The sequence below is a fragment of the Petromyzon marinus genome, chromosome 50 (genome assembly GCF_048934315.1).
Source record: "Petromyzon marinus isolate PM22_M1 ecotype Great Lakes invasive population chromosome 50, UKy_Petmar_22M1.pri1.0, whole genome shotgun sequence".
Taxonomy (NCBI): Eukaryota; Metazoa; Chordata; class Hyperoartia; order Petromyzontiformes; family Petromyzontidae; genus Petromyzon; species Petromyzon marinus.
The window spans coordinates 307,961-328,373 of record NC_133716.1 but is presented as its reverse complement, the minus strand read 5'-3'; the positions used below and the strand labels follow the sequence as shown (position 1 = coordinate 328,373).

The 20,413-nt window shown below is 49.3% G+C and overlaps 1 protein-coding gene across 6 annotated transcripts in view; it reads left to right on the top strand.

Moving 5' to 3' along the window:
- SARDH (sarcosine dehydrogenase) overlaps positions 1-20,130 on the top strand; it is a 103,267-nt gene extending 83,137 nt beyond the window's left edge. For 5 of the 6 annotated variants that reach the window (XM_076074729.1, XM_032973222.2, XM_032973225.2 and 2 more), the window contains one exon: positions 17,751-20,130. In XM_076074729.1, coding sequence (XP_075930844.1) covers positions 17,751-17,879 — 129 coding nt within the window. In that variant the 3' untranslated portion in view covers positions 17,880-20,130. The remainder of the gene's footprint in view (positions 1-17,750) is intronic. The other variant, XM_076074730.1, reaches the window with a different exon arrangement.
- Positions 20,131-20,413: the final 283 nt, after the last annotated feature.

Here is a 20,413-nt window from a genome sequence, read left to right as displayed (position 1 = left end):
ATCAATGTGTCGTTAACCCACCACCACCCGACACAGCCAACTAGCAAGGTTTGTTACGCAACCAAAAACGTGCCAGTTCGTGACTACTTGGAGAATACCTCGCCGCAGTTGCCTGCCGCCGCATCACTGCTGCTGCTGCTCCTGTCAGCCGTTCACATTTACTGACGTAACCTTCACCGTGAATAAGTTACGTCGGCAATTGGAACAGTTGCATGCGATTGGGAGGGGTATCCGATGCCTAGTTCTCGAGTGAACATCGCGGACAGAGCGAAGTGGAAGGAAGAAGGCCGCGATCGCCGACGTCTTTGAGAAAGGACGCGGGACGGACGGACGGACGGAGGGATACACGCGAGTATCTGCGTGCGTCCGCGTGCACGCGGCTTTGTATCCCACGGCATGATGCGATGTGCACATACGCCTCGCATAACAATGCTCTCGGTGCATGAGCCGCTCTCCACCAGCGTGCACCAGGGGTGGGGGTTGGGGACGCTTCCCAGCTGCCCCCATTCAATAGCATCGATCGGAGAGCTTTTAATGCCAATTCTACGCATTGCCCTGCCGGCTCTATTCCTGTGTGTGTCTGTGTGCATGGAGCGGTGGCGCATCGGCCAACACCGGTGACGATTATCTGAACCGGTCCGGGGCCTCCCCTAGGTCGACTCAGCCTCCAATGAGTACCTGGTGCGGTGTGAAACATCGCCACTGGGGAGACAAAGGTGGTGGGGCGTGGTGCTGGCCACACACCCCCTCGTGTGCCCCTCCGGCCTTAATAGGTGCTCGCTAACAGCACTTGCTCCCAACACACCCTACAAGGCTGACGCTGAAAACCTCCTGTGCTGACCTGATGCTACGTACACTTTGCCTGCCTGCGTGTGCGTGCGTGGACATGCAGACGTATGCGCATACACACAGTGATCATAATGGAAATGTAGAATTCCGTGTATGAAACCTATTCGTCCTATTGTGGGCGAATGAGGAGCTCATGAGCCCTCACAATGTGGAACTGGGGACTCCCCATCCGTGGTCTCAGGCAGACTTTGCATCCGTGAGCATCGGTGACGATATTGTGCTGATGAGTCCTGATCAAGACGAATACCAGACCACTGTTGTCTGTCACTGCATCACTGCTTACTGTACCTGTCAGTTGTTCACATTTGCTGAAATTTATCTTGATGGTGACCAAAGATAAGAGGAGACCACAGTCCACTTCTTAAGGAACTGCTAATGGTTGTTGCATAACATGCAGAGGCTGTGTGCATTTAACACATTTTTGCGTGTTGTTTAGAACTATTCAGACCTGCAGCCATTGTTAAAATGTGTTTCCTCTCTGTGGAAGCATCGTGATGTAGGAATAGGAACCGTTGTGAAAGTGCCGGTCTAGGATGCCATCGTATACTGGCATATAATGTCGCACCCATTGCACACAAAGTGCTTGCCACAAATTAACCACAACACCTCGCTGCTAATCTCGTCAAGCAGCACAAACCATCATCACGCAAACTCCTCCGGTGGTCATCCTCGCAGCAGCAGCGGCTTTTGGCTGCTGCCATCGAATAAAGGCGGTGGTCACCGCATCGCGCGGCGTTTTCAGATGCGCTTCCGCGGCCGTCTGGAACGCTCTTCCCTTCCGATATTAGGAAGCCACTGGAGCTATGCACTTTTAAATCATCTAGGTTGACAAACTAATTTCTTTAGAACTGCTTTTTGTGTTTAGTTTGTTGTCCTTTCCCCGTACCTCCGATTAGCACGGTTGGCTACGTACGATGCGAAAGAAGTTCAACATACATACACACACAGTTATGTATGTACATACATTCCTGCACAAACCCGGACATATGTCTCAGTCAGCCTAGGTCCACTAAAACTGTGCAGTAAACTGCAATAAAGTTCAACACGATACCAGCAGATGTCGACACAAATCAATTCCTGTTACCTGAACACTGTTACAAATTATCAGACTGTCTGGGTCAATCCCGGACATGTGCCAACTTTAAACACACAAAGACTGATCCCCATGTAGCTATCCAAAGGATTGTTGGGGCAAGTGCTGTTAGCGAGCACCTTTGAAGGCGGTACCGCACACGAGGTTTGTGGGTGTCCAGCACCACGCCCGGCCGCCTTTGTCCCCTAGTGGCGATGTTGACACACCGCATCAGGTACTCATTGGAGGCCGTCTTCGTCGTCGTGTTGAGCGCCGTGGTTTGGCCTCGGCGTTCCGTGGCTCCTCTGGGATTCCTCTCAATCTCCGATCCCTCTCACGTGACAATCTGCTTGATTATCCCTCAAGGATCCCACACAATTATGCAGGGCGGCCTTATAGATTTTATCATTTGTTTCATCGCGAGCGAGCTCTCTTTCTGTCGGTGGGCCTTTCATCAGTGCCTTGAATGTACGTGTGCTAACAGCACTTGCTCCAAGAGTCTGTTAAGGCTATACGGGGGATCTTTGTCTTGTGTGCATGTGTTTTAGGTCGACCCAGTCTCAAATGAGTACCTGGTGGGATGTGTGAACATCGCCACTCGGGAGACAAAGGCGGCCGGACCATACCATCCCTTCGTGTGCTGTGCTGGCCTTAAAAGTGTGTCCAGGCTATATGGGGGATCTTTGTTTGTCACAGTGATTCACGCATTGCACGACGAACCCGATGACCCAAGTTCGATACCCGCTCTCGGCTAACGTCAGTGACGGACCTTTGTGTGTGTGTTTGTGTGCGTATACTGACATCAAAATGCACCTAGCCTGGCACAGGTGATGTCACCGCCACTTAGTGCTGAACGCCGGTTGTTATTGTTGTTAAACTGACATCACTGCCACATTTTACGTGATTAATTTGCTCCACTTGTTTACCCAGGACAGAGTGCCCTGCCAAGTTTTGCAGTCGGAGGAACTCATTGTCGTGTGTGTGTGAACTCATTGCCGTGTGTGTGTGTGAAATGCCAAACGATTACATTGCAGGTCATCTTTAAAATTCCATCTTGATTTGAAGCTTTCGTGACTGCAGGAATCCATACTCTTTGGTTCTTTCGGTAAAGTCACGTAGTAGGTAAAAAAATAAAATAAATCACGACGGTGACGCCGGCACGCAGTGGCCTCCTTGTGCGAGCGGCACCGCGAGACCTCGGCCGTCTGCTGCACTTCGACACCCTCCAGCTCCTGAGCAAGCCTGGCAGTGACCCCCTCGCGTGCGCCGCGTGTTCACGAGCGCCCGCGAAGGCCGAGCGCCGCACGAGGTGTGGGTGAATTTTGATTTAAAGCTTTCGTGACTGCAGCAATTCATATTCTTAGCTCTTTAGGTAAAGTCACGTTGAAGGGAAACAATAAAATAATAAAATATATAACAATATGTTATATATATTATTATTTTATTGTTTCCCTTCAACGTGACAATATATATTTTATTATTTTATTGTTTCCCTTCAACGTGACTTTACCGAAAGAGCTAAATATGAGGTGTGGGTGGCGTGGGTGGCGAGGGTGGTGTGGGTGGTGTGGGTGGTGTGGGTGCCGTGGGTGCCGTGGGTGCCGTGGGTGGCGAGGGTCGTGAGGGTGTCGTGGGTGCCGTGGGTGCCGTGGGTGGTGTGGGTGGTGTGGGTGGTGTGGGTGGGGTGGGTGCCGTGGGTGCCGTGGGTGGTGTGGGTGGTGAGGGTGGCGAGGGTGGCGAGGGTGGCGTGGGTAGTGAGGGTGTCGTGGGTGCCGTGGGTGGCGAGGGTGGCGAGGGTGGCGAGGGTAGTGAGGGTGCCGTGGGTGCCGTGGGTGGCGAGGGTGGGGAGGGTGGCGTGGGTAGTGAGGGTGGCGTGGGTAGTGAGGGTGCCGTGGGTGCCGAGGGTGCCGTGGGTGGTGTGGCCAGGACCTGGGCAGCGGTGGTGTAGCGGTCATGCGGCTGCGCTACGAACGCAGACAGCGGTGTAGAGTCACCGCGGTGATTACATCCGCGGTGATAATCGGGGCGGTGGCATCAGTTGAACCACGGACCTCTGCGACCAACCATCGAACAAAAGTCGGTTCAACGGTCGCTCGAACCGCGAACCGCTGGGCCGCGTCACCGTGCTGCCGATGCAGCAGTGGAGGGTCGTGAGCTCGGAATATCCCCGGTCGCGTTCTTGTTTTGCTGCCAGGACCGTCCGGATGAAATTTTCTTCTCAAACGAGAGAAAAAAAATCACCTCGCATCCCAGCTGCCGAAATATTTTCACGACGTAATGAACATTTGTGTGTGTGAGTTACGCCTTTGTATGGTGAGTGACGACGCAGTGATTTTTGCACACCGCCCTGTGAACCCATCGACCTGAGTTCGATTCCCGGCTACGGCTAACATCGGTGGCGGGTGATATCCGAACCGGTCCCGGGCTCCCCTTTCACCAACCAGCACTGGCCAGTGTGGTGAAGTATGGTCAAACAGCTCCCACACGCGACACGGCGTGCAGGAGTCCTTCAACATGAGCAGAATTTAGAATTTGCGTTACGCCATTTAACTTTGAAGTTAAATTCTTAATCGTGCTGCATATTCAAACACATGTGCAATTTTCTTAAATCCTCTGTTGACTCGGCAGGACAAATGGGTTCGCCCACGGCTGATCGGCCGGTAGCGTGTGGTGGGGCAAAGTGTGAGCACTCACGTCTTAGCTCGGTCAGCGACGATCTGAACCGGCCCTAAGCCTCCCCTAGGTCAACTCGGCCTTAGACGAGTAATCAGTGTAATGTGGGTAAACATCAGCACTGGGGAGACAGAGGGTGCCAGGACATAGTGCTGTATGTATTTCGATTTGCACCGTACTTGGCCAACTGTAATCAGAGGTGCTGGCCACAAAAACAAAGATCCCCCATGTAGCCTTAACAGACTTTTGGGGCAAGTGCTGTTACCTATGAAGGCCGGAACAGCACATGAGGGGGTGGGTATCCAGAACCACGCCCGGCTGCCTTTGTCTCCCCAGTGGTGATGTTTATACACCATACCAGGTACTCATTTGAGACTGAGTTGACCTAGCGGAGGCCCAGGATCGTTTCAAATAATCGTCACTGGGGTTGGCCGTGAGCAGGAATCGAACCCGGGTTCCCAGGTTGAAAGCGTCGCGTGCTGACCGCTACACGATCGCTGCCCAGGTGCCGGCTACACCATCCTCACCACCCTCACCACCACCCTCACCACCACCATCACCGCACGGCGCTCGGGCCTTCATAGGCACTCCTTCACACGCGGCGCACGCGAGGGGTTATTCCCGTGTTTTTTAAGGCGCTCGACGATATTAATTCCCCCTGACCTTTTCATGGCAGCTGGGAACGGATGAGGCATCGATAGATGCGGCTGAGTGGGGAAGGGCCGGCGATGAGAGGAGGAGAGGCGTTGGGGCCAGAACGCAGCGTGCGTCCGCGCCTGGTGAACACGTCGGTTCATGCCGAGTGCAGTGAGTTCATCGTCGTCAGCAGCCGTGGTCAATCCGCCGCTGGCTGATGAGGGCCTTCCGTAAGCCACCACCGTCTCCCACGATCCTCGCGGCGTCGCCGCATCACGGCCCCGCGGCGCGCCATCGCGATGGGCTACTTCCGCGAGCGGCATTGTCGCGGCGTCTTCAACGTACGTTTTTCAGCAAACGCGTGAGCCGCAAACGCGTCGGGAGTAGCTCGCGACAAGATAGCACGAACCCCCCCCCCCCGCCGCTAACTTCAAACGCCGCCTCTCATCTCCGCTTCTCGCAACGCCGCCGTCGACGCCGGGCCCTCTGGCTCGTGTGCGCGCAGCGGCGTTCACGCTCGCAAAGAAAAATCAACATTTATCGCTTTTGAGTCGGGCCACGTGGTGGTAGTTTGCCAGCACTCCACCCCCCAGCGGGTATTATTGTTTCTTACTCTTTTTACATTGATCAAAGTCTGACCTGCAACGCTCTTCCTCAACGGTGGCTCGAGGCTTCCGCGACTGAATTCGGCAATCGACGTTGGGCGCCGTTTCGCCGACGCCGCTCCGAGCTTCCTCAGGCGGCGGAGATTTTGAATTCTACCCCCACCCCCCGGAGTTCACTCGCTGGTGAAACGCGACGCGGTCGCGGCGAAGCGTCGTCGGGCGTCAAAGTCGAATTCACTCACGGAGCCTCGAGCCACCACCGTAAGAATACGAATATTAGTGTAGACGTGACAATCTTTAGTCTTTGGTTCTTTCGGTAAAGTCACGTAGGTAAGAATAAAAATAAATATTCTTAGTTTTTTCGGTAAAGTCACGTTGAAGAGAAACAACAAAATAACAAAATATATATAAAACAATAAAAAATTCTCACGACGTTTCGACCATAACTCAAACGGTCATCATCAGGTGTGTCGGTTTGCATAAATGTATTTTGAAAACGGCATATTTATTTATTTATATAAAAATAACGTTTGCGTCACGCGCAACGATTGGCTGTTTGCCAGGACTAGTCCATCTATTTTTTGAAAAGAGGAGGGGGGAGACGAAATTTGTTTTTATGTATGCTGTCTGAAAGCCACTGTAAGCGTGAACAATCAATCAAGAACTGAAATGATTTATCAAATCTTTCCAATGATTGCTAAGATAGAATCCATCTTATTCTTAGTTTTTTCGGTAAAGTCACGTTGAAGAGAAACAACAGAATAACAAAATATATATAAAACAATAAAAAATTCTCACGACGTTTCGACCATAACTCAAACGGTCATCATCAGGTGTGTCGGTTTGCATAAATGTATTTTTAAAACGGCATATTTATTTATTTATATATAAAAAATTACGTTTGCGTCACGCGCAGCGATTGGCAGTTTGCCCAGGACTAGTCCATCTATTTTTTGAAAAGAGGAGGGGGGAGACGAATTTTTTTTTTATGCTGTCTGAAAGCCACTGTAAGCGTGAACAATCAATCAAGAACTGAAATGATTTATCAAATCTTTCCAATGATTGCTAAGATAGAATCCATCTTCTCGGTTGAAATTGTCTCTGTGCTTGTATATGTGGATAGCCTCATGAACGAATCTCTCATGGAAGCCAGATGGCTTACAAAGAACCTCCGTCTTGGAAAAGTCAATGGCATGTGAGCCTACTGAATTAGAACAATGATCTGCTACGGCCGAGGTGTTGGTCCTACCGTGTTTAAGGTCTGCTTTATGTTCACGAATGCGGTCCGAGATATGGCGTTTGGTTTCTCCAATGTAACTACTACCACAGAGGCAACTTAGTTTGTAGACACCAGGGTATTGTATGTCCGGAATCACATCTTTTACAGACGGAACCAGATCACGGATTTTATGTAATGTGTTGAAACGGACCTGGATCTTGTGTTTATTCAAGATTTTGGAGATCTTTTTTGTGATCCCAGCAATGTAGGGTAAAGTGATGGTTTTGAAAGGCTCCTCAAGAGGGTTCTTCTTCATGGTTTGAGTGATAGCTTTGCGGATTGTATAGTCGGAGTAACCATTAGCCCTAAGAGCTTGGTGTACGTGCTTGAGTTCACTGCTTATGTGTTCCTGGTCGGATATGCATTGGGCTCTATGATACAGAGTCTTGATGAGAGAATTCTTCTGTGATGGATGGTGGTGGGAATCCGGTTTCAGATAAGCATCCGTATGGGTAGCTTTCCTGTAGACAGAGTGGCTCATTGAACCATCAGGTCTCTTTTTAATTAGGACATCCAAAAAAGGTATCTTGCCATCTATTTCGACTTCCATGGTAAATCTGATGGCTGGGTGTATGGAATTGATGTGGTCGAAGAATTGGTCTAGAGCAGGCCGGCCATGTGGCCAGATGACAAAAGTGTCATCCACGTACCTCTTCCATAAGGTTGGGCGCAGAGTGGCAGTCTGGATGGCGTCAGTCTCAAATTTCTCCATGAAAATGTTAGCTATAACTGGAGAAAGGGGGGAGCCCATTGGGGTGCCCTCAGTTTGTTTGTAGAAAGTTCCATTCCAAGTGAAGTATGTATTGGTTAAACAGTGTCTCACCAGGGGGGGTACCTCAGTGTTTAGTCCTTGATGAACCAAGTCTTCAATGATTGCAATGGTGTCAGGTACAGGAACCTTGGTGAATAAGGAAACTACATCAAAACTGACAAGCAGGTCGTCTGGGGACAGGGAAATACCCTTGATTGTTGATACCAGGTGAGTAGAATTTTGTACCGCAGAGGTGGTCTTTCCAGTGAAAGGACGCAGGATTTCAGACAAAAAACGAGCTAGTTTGTAGGTGGGGGAGCTGATAGTAGAGACTATGGGACGAAGAGGTGTATCAACTTTATCATGGTTCATCAAGGACTAAACACTGAGGTACCCCCCCTGGTGAGACACTGTTTAACCAATACATACTTCACTTGGAATGGAACTTTCTACAAACAAACTGAGGGCACCCCAATGGGCTCCCCCCTTTCTCCAGTTATAGCTAACATTTTCATGGAGAAATTTGAGACTGACGCCATCCAGACTGCCACTCTGCGCCCAACCTTATGGAAGAGGTACGTGGATGACACTTTTGTCATCTGGCCACATGGCCGGCCTGCTCTAGACCAATTCTTCGACCACATCAATTCCATACACCCAGCCATCAGATTTACCATGGAAGTCGAAATAGATGGCAAGATACCTTTTTTGGATGTCCTAATTAAAAAGAGACCTGATGGTTCAATGAGCCACTCTGTCTACAGGAAAGCTACCCATACGGATGCTTATCTGAAACCGGATTCCCACCACCATCCATCACAGAAGAATTCTCTCATCAAGACTCTGTATCATAGAGCCCAATGCATATCCGACCAGGAACACATAAGCAGTGAACTCAAGCACGTACACCAAGCTCTTAGGGCTAATGGTTACTCCGACTATACAATCCGCAAAGCTATCACTCAAACCATGAAGAAGAACCCTCTTGAGGAGCCTTTCAAAACCATCACTTTACCCTACATTGCTGGGATCACAAAAAAGATCTCCAAAATCTTGAATAAACACAAGATCCAGGTCCGTTTCAACACATTACATAAAATCCGTGATCTGGTTCCGTCTGTAAAAGATGTGATTCCGGACATACAATACCCTGGTGTCTACAAACTAAGTTGCCTCTGTGGTAGTAGTTACATTGGAGAAACCAAACGCCATATCTCGGACCGCATTCGTGAACATAAAGCAGACCTTAAACACGGTAGGACCAACACCTCGGCCGTAGCAGATCATTGTTCTAATTCAGTAGGCTCACATGCCATTGACTTTTCCAAGACGGAGGTTCTTTGTAAGCCATCTGGCTTCCATGAGAGATTCGTTCATGAGGCTATCCACATATACAAACACAGAGACAATTTCAACCGAGAAGATGGATTCTATCTTAGCAATCATTGGAAAGATTTGATAAATCATTTCAGTTCTTGATTGATTGTTCACGCTTACAGTGGCTTTCAGACAGCATACATAAAAACAAATTTCGTCTCCCCCCTCCTCTTTTCAAAAAATAGATGGACTAGTCCTGGCAAACAGCCAATCGTTGCGCGTGACGCAAACGTTATTTTTATATAAATAAATAAATATGCCGTTTTCAAAATACATTTATGCAAACCGACACACCTGATGATGACCGTTTGAGTTATGGTCGAAACGTCGTGAGAATTTTTTATTGTTTTTATATATATTTTGTTATTTTGTTGTTTCTCTTCAACGTGACTTTACCGAAAAAACTAAGAATATGAATTACTGCAGTCACGAAAGCTTTAAATCAAAAAATAAAAATAAAGTTAATCAAATCACGACATTTCGGAGGCAACACAAGCTTCCGCCATCAGGTGTAACTAGTCATCAGGTGTAACTAGTCATCAGGTGTAGCTAGCATCAGGTGTAACTAGCATCAGGTGTAACTAGTCATCAGGTGTAACTAGCATCAGGTGTAACTAGCATCAGGTCTAACTAGTCATGAGGTGTAACTAGCATCAGGTGTAACTAGCATCAGGTGTAACTAGTCATCAGGTGTAACTAGTCATCAGGTGTAACTAGTCATCAGGTGTAACTAGTCATCAGGTGTAGCTAGCATCAGGTGTAACTAGTCATCAGGTGTAAATAGTCATCAGGTGTAACTAGCATCAGGTGTAACTAGTCATCAGGTGTAACTAGCATCAGGTGTAACTAGTCATCAGGTGTAAATAGTCGTCAGGTGTAACTAGCATCAGGTGTAACTAGTTATCAGGTGTAACTAGTCATCAGGTGTAACTAGCACAGCAAAATGACTGTGACTAGCACAGCAAAATTACAGTAATCTTACTGTGCTAGTTACACCTGATGACGGAAGCTTGTGTGAGACGTCGTGATTTCATTAACTTTATTTTTATTTTTACCTACGTGACTTTACCGAAAGAACCAAAGAGTATGGATCATTGCAGTCACGGAAACTTAAAATCTAGAAGGTGACAATCTTGTCAGGTGGCGGAGGGTTAAATGGTGTTTGGCGTAAAACTACAACCACGTGGCCCTGACTCAAAAACAAATATGGATCATTGCATTGGCTACCAATACCCAAGGTTTAAAAATGTTTTACTCCCCTCCCAATCGGCTTTGAAATGTGCAGTCAGCATCGTGGTGAAGTATTGTGATATAAGGGCTCTACGTAAGGTAAATCAGCGTCGTGTCATTGAGTCCACACGACACGTACGTTCAGAACTCAAGCAGTGAGCAGAGCACCACCTCGTGTCACGAAATGACACCTGGAAGATGACATCGCAGAACTGCTTCCGAAGTGTGCCCTCTCTGCAGTGCTGATGGGAAGGCGGTCTTCTGCGCGGGCTGTTAATTATGCAGCAGCGTTCAAGGCAAATTAATGGTCGCCGGTAGCGCTGCAAAATTATGATTTTTTAAGCAGACAACCAAATTTATTGAGATGGCTTATTTTTGTGCATTAATTGGTGACCAGACATAGACTCACAAACTCACTGAACTTGAGTGAGCTATTTCATGACATTTGGCCCAAAACCCAACTTGAAACCCAGGATCTCAGCAAATCCCGGCTCGTTGCTCCGAGCCACTTGGAGGTCACCACCCCTGGCTCGTGGTGCCGAGCAAGCAGGTGGGGTTGAACGCGGCGCGAATTCGCGAGCGTCAGTCGGAAACGGATGAAACATCCACAAGGGTTCACCCGCGCTGACGCCGCAAAATATCAGCGGCCTCCACGTCAAATCACCGCCGCGCAGTTTACGGCTACGCCGAGCTGCCGGCGCTTTCCTCACCGTTTCCTCCCCCCCCCCCCACCCCCGGCCCTCCCCCCCGCCGCCCTGTCCGGCTTCACTGCCACCAACCCCCTCCACCCTCGCTCGGCCCGTGATCCCCCCCGGGACTCTTCGATCGATCAGGGAACTAAGCCGTGTCTCACCCCCCCACGCAGGCCCCGATGCTCCTGAATAACGCCACGCGTGACGCAGCGGGATTTTCGGCGGTGTTTTATTTTTGCGGGTGAATGCGTCACGGGGCCCAATTTCATTCCCGCTCACAGCCCTCCGACCGCTCGCTGTGGACAACGGTGGCTCGCCAAAGGCTTCGGCTGACAGTTTTTGTGAGCTGGATATTAATTTAACGTTGGGCCCCGACTCGTAACCTTAACATTTTGTTCGATGAAGTCAATCGGTAACGTGCGTGTTTCCATCACTCGGAATTGGTACCAATTTGAGCGATTAAAATCAATTCTCTCTCTCAAGATACCTGCATTGAATGGCGCCTGCAAGGATCGATTATTTCCAATTGTGCTATGGTAATGCTACCATTGTTTGCGACTGGCTAACGGAGACGCTGCGTCCGCTATGGATTCCCCTGTGCACCACGAGGGGCCAAAGAGCCGTGACCCCGAAGTGAGACGATCCATCGAGCCACGTGGGGGGCGAATTGTTGCACCTCCGTTACATTCCCAAGACCCCCTGCCATGCAGCTCAGATTGTGTCGCTACCGAGCTCCCGTCGCTGAGAGCCGTGAGTCCACATTCCAGCTATGGTCAACTTAGTCCGAGTGTCGTCGTCATGATTACCATCGTCAAATTACACAGATTGGATTTAGGGGAAGCTGTTGGTGCAGTGAGTCGCACAACCTGCGCTGTGAACCCAGTGACCTCAATGAGATGCCCGGTTGCGATTAATAACGTCGGTGGCGAGCAAGTTATTAAACCATCCTGGACCCCCCCCCCTCCTTCCACCAACCCCCGCTGCCCAGCGTGGTGAAGTATGGTCATACAAGCCCCATGGCCCACACAGTGTGGGCAGGCCTTCAGCAGTGGAGTGACACGGTGAATTATGTTAAATGTTTTTATTCATTTTGGTTCATAAAGTATCTAAATCTGACCACATCACAAGATGGGGGGTGGGGGGGGGCATGCCTATTGCAGGTACCTGGAGAGATGGATGGATTTCTTTATCGTTTGAGCAAAACTTATAAAATACTAACCTACGATGACAATGTCTTATGGCCAGTATAAGCACAAATGTAAATTTGTTTTTCCAAAGTGTACCAGACTTTTTTTTATAATTAGAAATTATTTTTCGTATAAAAATGATTACATAAATCTGCGGGACACTGTGTCGCTTCAGCAGACGGCGATGGATTTGAGGCCCTACGCAAAGCGGCATGCTACATTTCACTCGAATCGGTTTGTAAAAGTTTTCTTAACCCTTTCCCGTTCCGGGATGTCTGCAAGTCGCAGGGTGGGTGTCCCGTTTACCGCTGAATCTCGGAACGTGCAAGCGGCTCAACGTTAATTTTAATTAGAGAGGCTCATTGACGACGTTGTTTTTAAACACATTGTACTCAAACGGAGAGAACTGTAGCGACAAGACCGCCCTCTACGATAGCTGGCGCCAAACTGTGGCACGCGCCCTCCCGCGTGGCCTCGTGGGAGCGTCAGTACATCTTCCGATCTGACGTACCAATTAAGTTACATTATCTGATTCCATTCCGATGACGTGTGTGTAAAAACTACGACGTACACATACGTCACGGGAAAGGGTTAAATTGGATAGAGGAGAAACTGGCCGATTGGTACTAATTACGACGGGAGATTGAGCCACGGGACGTTGAAGTGGGCCACAAGTTTGTGTGTAATCCCGCAACAACAACAAAAAACCCACATACACAAATTCACTGAAGAATCGTGTTGCGTGTTCCCCGGGGGAAAGCGTGATTTTACTTCGATGCGAAAGGGCAAGAGTTTTAATCAGACATTTTGCGATGATTCGTTTATTTTTTAACGTGTTTGTGATGCATTTCCTTGGGAAGCAATTAGGCGTTTTGACCCCGAGTTTACCCGTGCAGTCACGGCCTGACACAAACAAACACCAAATGCTGCCCTTCGTAATCAAAATCCAATTTAATTTCACCCCAATCCGCAAAATTACTCATTGCCTACAAACGCATTTTACGTAAACTGTCTTGATGACATTAACCGTGACACTTTAAGCGTCCCATTAGAGCGCTGGCGGCTGATTGGCTCGGACATTTTTGCAAAGATGTGAGGTGGCTGAGTGTCTCATCGGAGACACGTTAATGGCTGTGTCAGAGACTCTAAGCCGGCGCAGATGAGATTCCGAGTTCACGCCCTGAGTCTGCGCATCTCTCTCTCAGAGGGCTCATTAACAGCTTTTTCAGAGGTAATACATGAATTTTAAAACATCTCATGATTCATTTTACATACAATAGCCTCATTAATGTAAATTGCATCTCTCACAAGACAGGGCTGACAGCCACGGAACCGGCAACAACAATGCCTCTTCAGTTTTCTACATAGTAAAATATTTCGGCCAATTCATGTGTTTATACACGTGGAAGGAAAACGGAGCACCCGGAGAAAACTCACGAATGCGAGGGGGCAACACTCTATCCCAGCGGTGGCCAACCGGCGTGTCCCGAGCCGCATATGTCTCTTTAAACAACCACATGCGGCTCTATCGAAGGGGCGTAACGTAGAATTCACTATCACAGTCGTAGCAAACAATCGTGAGTGGTTCCCGTGCTGTGCCAAAAACTGTTAATATATACACATTTATATATATATATTCAAACACCTGGCTCTTTGCAGAACTCCTGGGTACTGTTTGGCTCTTGGTCTATTAGAGGTTGGCCACCCCTGCTCCATCCCATAGAGGAGGGACCGGTGACATCAGTCCACACTTTGCCGTGCCGCATTCTGCTGGCAAGCAACGGTCTGGCACCTCGATACCCACGGGGAGAGAGTCTCGCAACATTTGGTCACTCGTTGTGCGGATAGCCCACCAACCCTCGCTGCTGCCTCCACAGTGCTGGATTTCAGGCCACGGGCATAGCCACCACCGCCCAGTGCTGAGCCAGCGATGCCGAGAAATAAGTTGTAGCCCTGGGTCTGTTTGGTTGTCTCAAGGGGGCTCATTCATGGCTGTCAGACTTTTAAATGACACCGCTGCGATCCTGGGTTCAAGGCCTGGATCTGAGTCTCCCACCCGGGGAGCTCACAATGGCTACGCCAAGGACAGAGTTTAGATCGCCTCGATCCTGGGGTCAAATCGCGGCTTTAGCCTTCCGCTGTTACTCGTAGCCAGGTGGCTCAGCGGGAGAGCGAACGACTCACAATTGGAAGGTTGTGAGCTGAAATTCTAGTTGGGGGTGAGAGGAGGGGTCGCGACACCCCAAGTGACCCGAGGTCACCTCCTGCTCAGAGAATATCTCAACTGGTCCTGGGCCTTGCCTAGATCGACTCGGCACCTGGTGGGGTGTGCGTAAACATCAGCACTGGGGGAGACAAAGGCGGCCCGGGCACGGTGACTGGCCAACACCCACCCCCTCGTGTGCTGTGCCAGCCTTCACAGCTGCTCGCTGGAAGCACTCGTCCCAACAGCCTCTGTCGGCTATACGGGGGGTGCAGATCGTTGTCTTTGTCTTATACACACAAGATGTATGTATGTATGCGCGTGGTTCGTATATAACTAAATATGCACGCTGCCCTTTCAATTCGGGCGTTTGACCTCGTGTCTCGTGCAGGCCGTCCCTGTGAATGAGCTGTCACGCGCCAGCGGTGTGCGCTGATTTAGCTCGAGGTGCACACGCTGTGTTTGTACACAAATTGTGTTTGTACACAAGTTGTGTTTGTACACAAATTGTGTTTGTACACAAATTGTGTTTGTACACAAATTGTGTTTGTACGCAAATTGTGTTTGTACACACGTGTTTGTACACACGCTGTGTTTGTACGCAAATTGTGTTTGTACACAAATTGTGTTTGTACACAAATTGTGTTTGTACGCACGCTGTGTTTATACACAAGTTGTGTTTGTACACACGCTGTGTTTGTACACAAGTTGTGTTTGTACACACGCTGTGTTTGTACACAAATTGTGTTTGTACGCATGCTGTGTTTGTATGCACGCTGTGTTTGTACACACGCTGTGTTTGTACGCACGCTGTGTTTGTACACAAGTTGTGTTTGTACACAAATTGTGTTTGTACACACGCTGTGTTTGTACACACGCTGTGTTTGTACGCAAGTTGTGTTTGTACGCAAATTGTGTTTGTACACAAGTTGTGTTTGTACACAAATTGTGTTAGTACGCAAATTGTGTTTGTACACAAGTTGTGTTTGTACACAAAATGTGTTTGTACGCACGCTGTGTTTGTACACAAGTTGTGTTTGTACACACGCTGTGTTTGTACACAAGTTGTGTTTGTACACACGCTGTGTTTATACACACGTTGTGTTTGTACACAAATTGTGTTTGTACGCATGCTGTGTTTGTATGCACGCTGTGTTTGTACACACGCTGTGTTTGTACGCACGCTGTGTTTCTACACAAGTTGTGTTTGTACACAAATTGTGTTTGTACACACGCTGTGTTTGTACACATTGTGTTTGTACACACGCTGTGTTTGTACACAAGTTGTGTTTGTACGCAAGTTGTGTTTGTACACGCGTTGTGTTTGTACACACGTTGTGTTTGTACACAAATTGTGTTTGTACACAAGCTGTGTTTGTACACACGCTGTGTTTGTACACACGTTGTGTTTGTACACACACGCCTTTAGTTTTTCTCACCCCCCCCGCCCCCCATGATGTCTGCCCAGCGTGGAAGAGTAGGCCAAAGTTCCCTCCTACGGGGAGGTGCTCTCTACAGCTCCTGCTTGCGGAGGCCCCTTACCGCCAGCAGCGTCGTATGCAAGAAATTGCATGGGTGCACCTTTGTTCCGTACATCGTTTAACATTGCACTGCTGGTGTACAAAACTAACGGAGACGCATCTGAAAGTGTACGACGCAGTGACCACCTTTATTCGATGGCCAGGCAAATGCCGCTGCGAGGATGACCGGAGTTTGTCATGATAGTTCATGATCTTTGACGAGAGCGGTGTGAGATGCAGTTTTGCAGGAACGGCGCGATCTAAAAATTCAACATTATTATTATTATCGTAATTATTATAACCAAAAGTGTTTGCAAGCAGGAGGTGTGAAAATGCGAGCCTCCCGTCAACACCTCCGCGTGCGAGTGACTTGAGTGTGCCTGGCACAGGACACTCTGCCCAACAACACCCTTCAGTCCCTGCTGGTGCGTCCCGACTCTTTTCAGCCGGCCTCAAAAGCAGCTGCAACCCTCCGCCGTGGATCACAACCCAACGCGAGCGGCTTTGGCCGCTGACTGTGGCCTTTCTGGAGCAAGGGGCGCTTTTGTCTCGAGGCACATCGTCGAGTGGCGTGTGCTTGGCGTGTGCTTAGCGTGTGCTTAGCGCGGTCTCCGGCATCGCCAGCTCTCCCGTTTATTAAAAACCGGAGCAGAGAAGGGGGGGGGGGGGCACGGGGTGGGGGGAGAACAAACAGCCTCGTAGGGTTTTAAGTCCAGTTCCCAGCTCAGTGAGCGATCCACTGCAGCCCCGCTACACCCAGGTTCCAGGCACGTATGTAGTAAATGTAGAGATCTATTGTGCCTACATGAAGACAAAGGTCCCCCGTGTCGCCCACACCGACTCTTGGGGAACGTGCCGTAAGTGAGCATCTTGTTCACCTCCGATTGGCACGTTTGGCTACGTACGGTGCGATAGAAGTTCAACGTACATACAAGGCCGGAACGGCGCATGAGAGGGTGATGTGACCAGCAACCACGCCCCGCCGCCTTTGTCTCCCCAGTGCTGATGTTTACACTCTGCACCAGTGGCTGTGACTCGGAATCTGACTCAGTTTTCCGGGTTCATACCACAGTGCGCAAACCCCTTAACTCCTGCTCCCCGCTGTACTCACACACACAGGGTAAATGTTCTGGTTGAGGCTATCGACTCATCCCACTTGAGAAACTGTAGAATCAGGTTTGACTGAAAACCATCTTCAAGGCGTGTCGGACTTCTCCACTCGTTGCGCTGAGCCACTTGGCCACCTCTGGCTCACAAACTGGCTTAGACCTCTATGTGAACCCCACGGCTCCAACGCTGGTGCCACGGTGCCGAGATGTTAACTGCCTCGCTTGGTATGCAGGAAGTCGTGGGCTCTATCCTGACCGTGATGCCTGCTGTATATTTGGAGTTTGAATGTTCTACCCCCTGGTCGTATGGATTTTTCTCCGGGTCCCCCGGTTTATCGCTCCGCATTTAGAATCGACATCACGCGTTTAGAGTATTTGGCTGCTGTACATGTCCGCGTGATGAGCCAACTTCGTTGAGCTATCATTTGTGGCCAGGTCGCTTCTGAAAAAGAGTTGCATAGCTCAGTGGGGCCTTACCTGGTAAAATAAAAAATAGTTCAGTTTGGTTAAATATTCGTGATGATCCTGGTGGTGACCAACTATCTACTGCGTGATTGTCGTTTTCAGGTGACCACAGACTTCCTGCGCAACGGGGACTATGCCATCGAGAGGATGGGCGTCAAATACCCGGCCAAGTTGCACCTCAAGTCCCCCTTCGACCCCGAAAACAAGCGCGTGCGCGGGAATTACGAGTGACGCGCGCCGCTCACACCACGCCCGCCACTGCCACCAGCAGTCGCTCATCTCGAAGCGTCGCCCGTGACGTACGGCCTACACAAAGCGCGATCGCTAAGGCCTGCGGCGATTTACCCCCTCGGCCCCGCCCGCACGGCCAGACAAATTGTTGCAATTCACGTTTGCAATTCTATTCGAGAATCAATGGTTTTCCATCTCAATCTTAGCGAGTCGTTCGTATTTTACGTCTCGTGCCTTCAGCCTGTGCTGTCTGCCTCGTTTGCTCCGTTCAATCTCATCGTAGCCCTTTCTTCACTAAATCCCAGCTCCGAGAATGTTGAATATCGGTTTTCACCATCGTGCGACGAACATCACTCTCATATGCAGAGCGAGTGGGAAAATGGTGCCCTCTGCTATGTGTAGACCAGTGGTCGGTTCAAGGGGTTGCAGGTTGCTCTGTAGTGTCTGTGGGCCGTTCTCCAACACCAAGGGTTCACCACACTGCCCTGCGAGAGATCTGAAAGGATGCCTCGTAAGAGTCTGGATAAAGTTGAAGGATATGGCAAGAAAACAACATTAGCGTTATAACTAGCACGAATCGTAAGTAGTTGGTTCACACGCGTATGAAAAAACGAGAACAGACTCACATTGACGAGTCGATGAATCTTTACTGCAAAGCAGGCTGGATATTTGCAAATATGGAGAACGGTGAGCTGTGAGCTGTTAGTCAGTGAGCCAGAGCAGCGGAAATGTGTACCACATAGGCCATAATGATCAATAATAAAGGTTTTTAGGTTAGATGGCATAAATATAAATGTGCCGTTAACCCACCACCACCCGACACAGGCAATTAGTAAGGGTTGTCACGTAAACAGAACGTGGCCAATTCGTCACTAGTACAGCACACCGGTGTGTTGTAGAGCCAAGCCACAACATTTACAATCTGAGTACGACGTTTCGCCAGTAATTACAACTATGTTCATCAGGCGACAGCCAGATTTCCAGTGGCTATCAAACAAGTCACCGTTGTTGGCCACATTAACAAATGGGGACCACGAAAGTCATCCCACCTCGGGTGGCAGCGACATGCGAGAGACGTCTGATCTCGACTCGCGGACTGCGCGAGATGGCGTGTCGTGTGATTCATTATCTGGTGAAGAGAACCGCCAAAGCGAATGGCGATGTAGGAGGTTAACAGTGCTGTCCGGTGATGCCCGTCTCGCACGCTCGAGTTTGAGCGTTGGTGCGGAACGTTTAGGAACGGGCAAGAGTCGGTCAGACTGTGACGAGGATGCGAGAGCGGACGTCCTGACGTGACTGCGCAAATAACTCCACGCTCCTGGCGATGAAGACGTTATGACGGCGACGAGACAAAGTGAGTGCGGTGTGGCGGGTGGAGTCCTTGAGACCGACGGGGGAAGTTTCCTTCAATTCGCTCTCATTTAAGATATTCTACGAGGAAAAGTGTGGAGTTTGCCTTGAAACCACCCTGGTAATAAAATGGCGCTTTTCGTGATTGTCGTCGGGTTCTGTTTCCCGCGCCGTACTTCCATCATCGTGGAATCCACCCGATTGTGCGAATCGTAAATAAATCCTGCGCTTGTTGTCAGCCGGTAATGTCTCACTGCTGGGACAAGGCCTCACATTCCTTCCTTACCCCAGTTGCTTCTGTCCAGGGCGCCACGATGGCTAGGAGATGTTAGTTCCCTTGCCTGGTGTACAGGAGGCCGTGGGCTCGATCCCGACCCTGACGCCTGCTTTATATTTGGAGTTTGCGTGTTTCTCTCTCGCCATGGTCGCGTGGATTTTTCTCCGGGTCCTCCGGTTTTTCCTTCCACATTTAAAGTATTTGGCTGCAATAAATTTCCACGTATTAATTCACTTTATTGAGCTATCATTTGTGGCCAGGTCCGCTTCTGAAAAAGAGCTACATAGCTCAGTGGGGCTTACCTTGTAAAATAATCAAAATAGTTGACTTTTTAGCGGCCTCCCAACTCTACGGTACTGTCTCGTTGCTACGGTCTCTTCTGCGGTCTCTCTCGGCTACGCTTGCCCTTCTCACGCGGGCTCCGCTCATTCGTTAATTTCGTTTTTCATCTCTTGTCGAGTTCTTCTCGTGCCGTAATTCTGCCCCATCTCCACTTGACTTCTTCAGGTTTAATTCTCAGCAACATTGACTTACTCCTAACGTACTCATTTCTGTAGGTCATTGGCTTATTTTATGTGTGTATCGTGAACGTGTGATTACACAAAATATATATGTTAATTATTGCACCCTCGTCCGTGTTTGTTAATGTGGTTGAAATTGGCCTTTCGGGATGATTTCAATACGGCAATTAACCACTGCGAGTGGAGTGCTAGGCGTAAGCTCCCGACGGGTATTGAATGAATTTCATTGATTCATCTGTAAGGGATTTATTGAACTTCTGCCATTTGTGGGCTGAGGCAAAGCTCCCTTAAAAAGCCACCAAAGGGCATTCCTTCTTCCACCACTGTGGAATAGTGACATTGATTATATCATTCAAGCTTTAGTGACAATTGTGCTACAGCAGGCA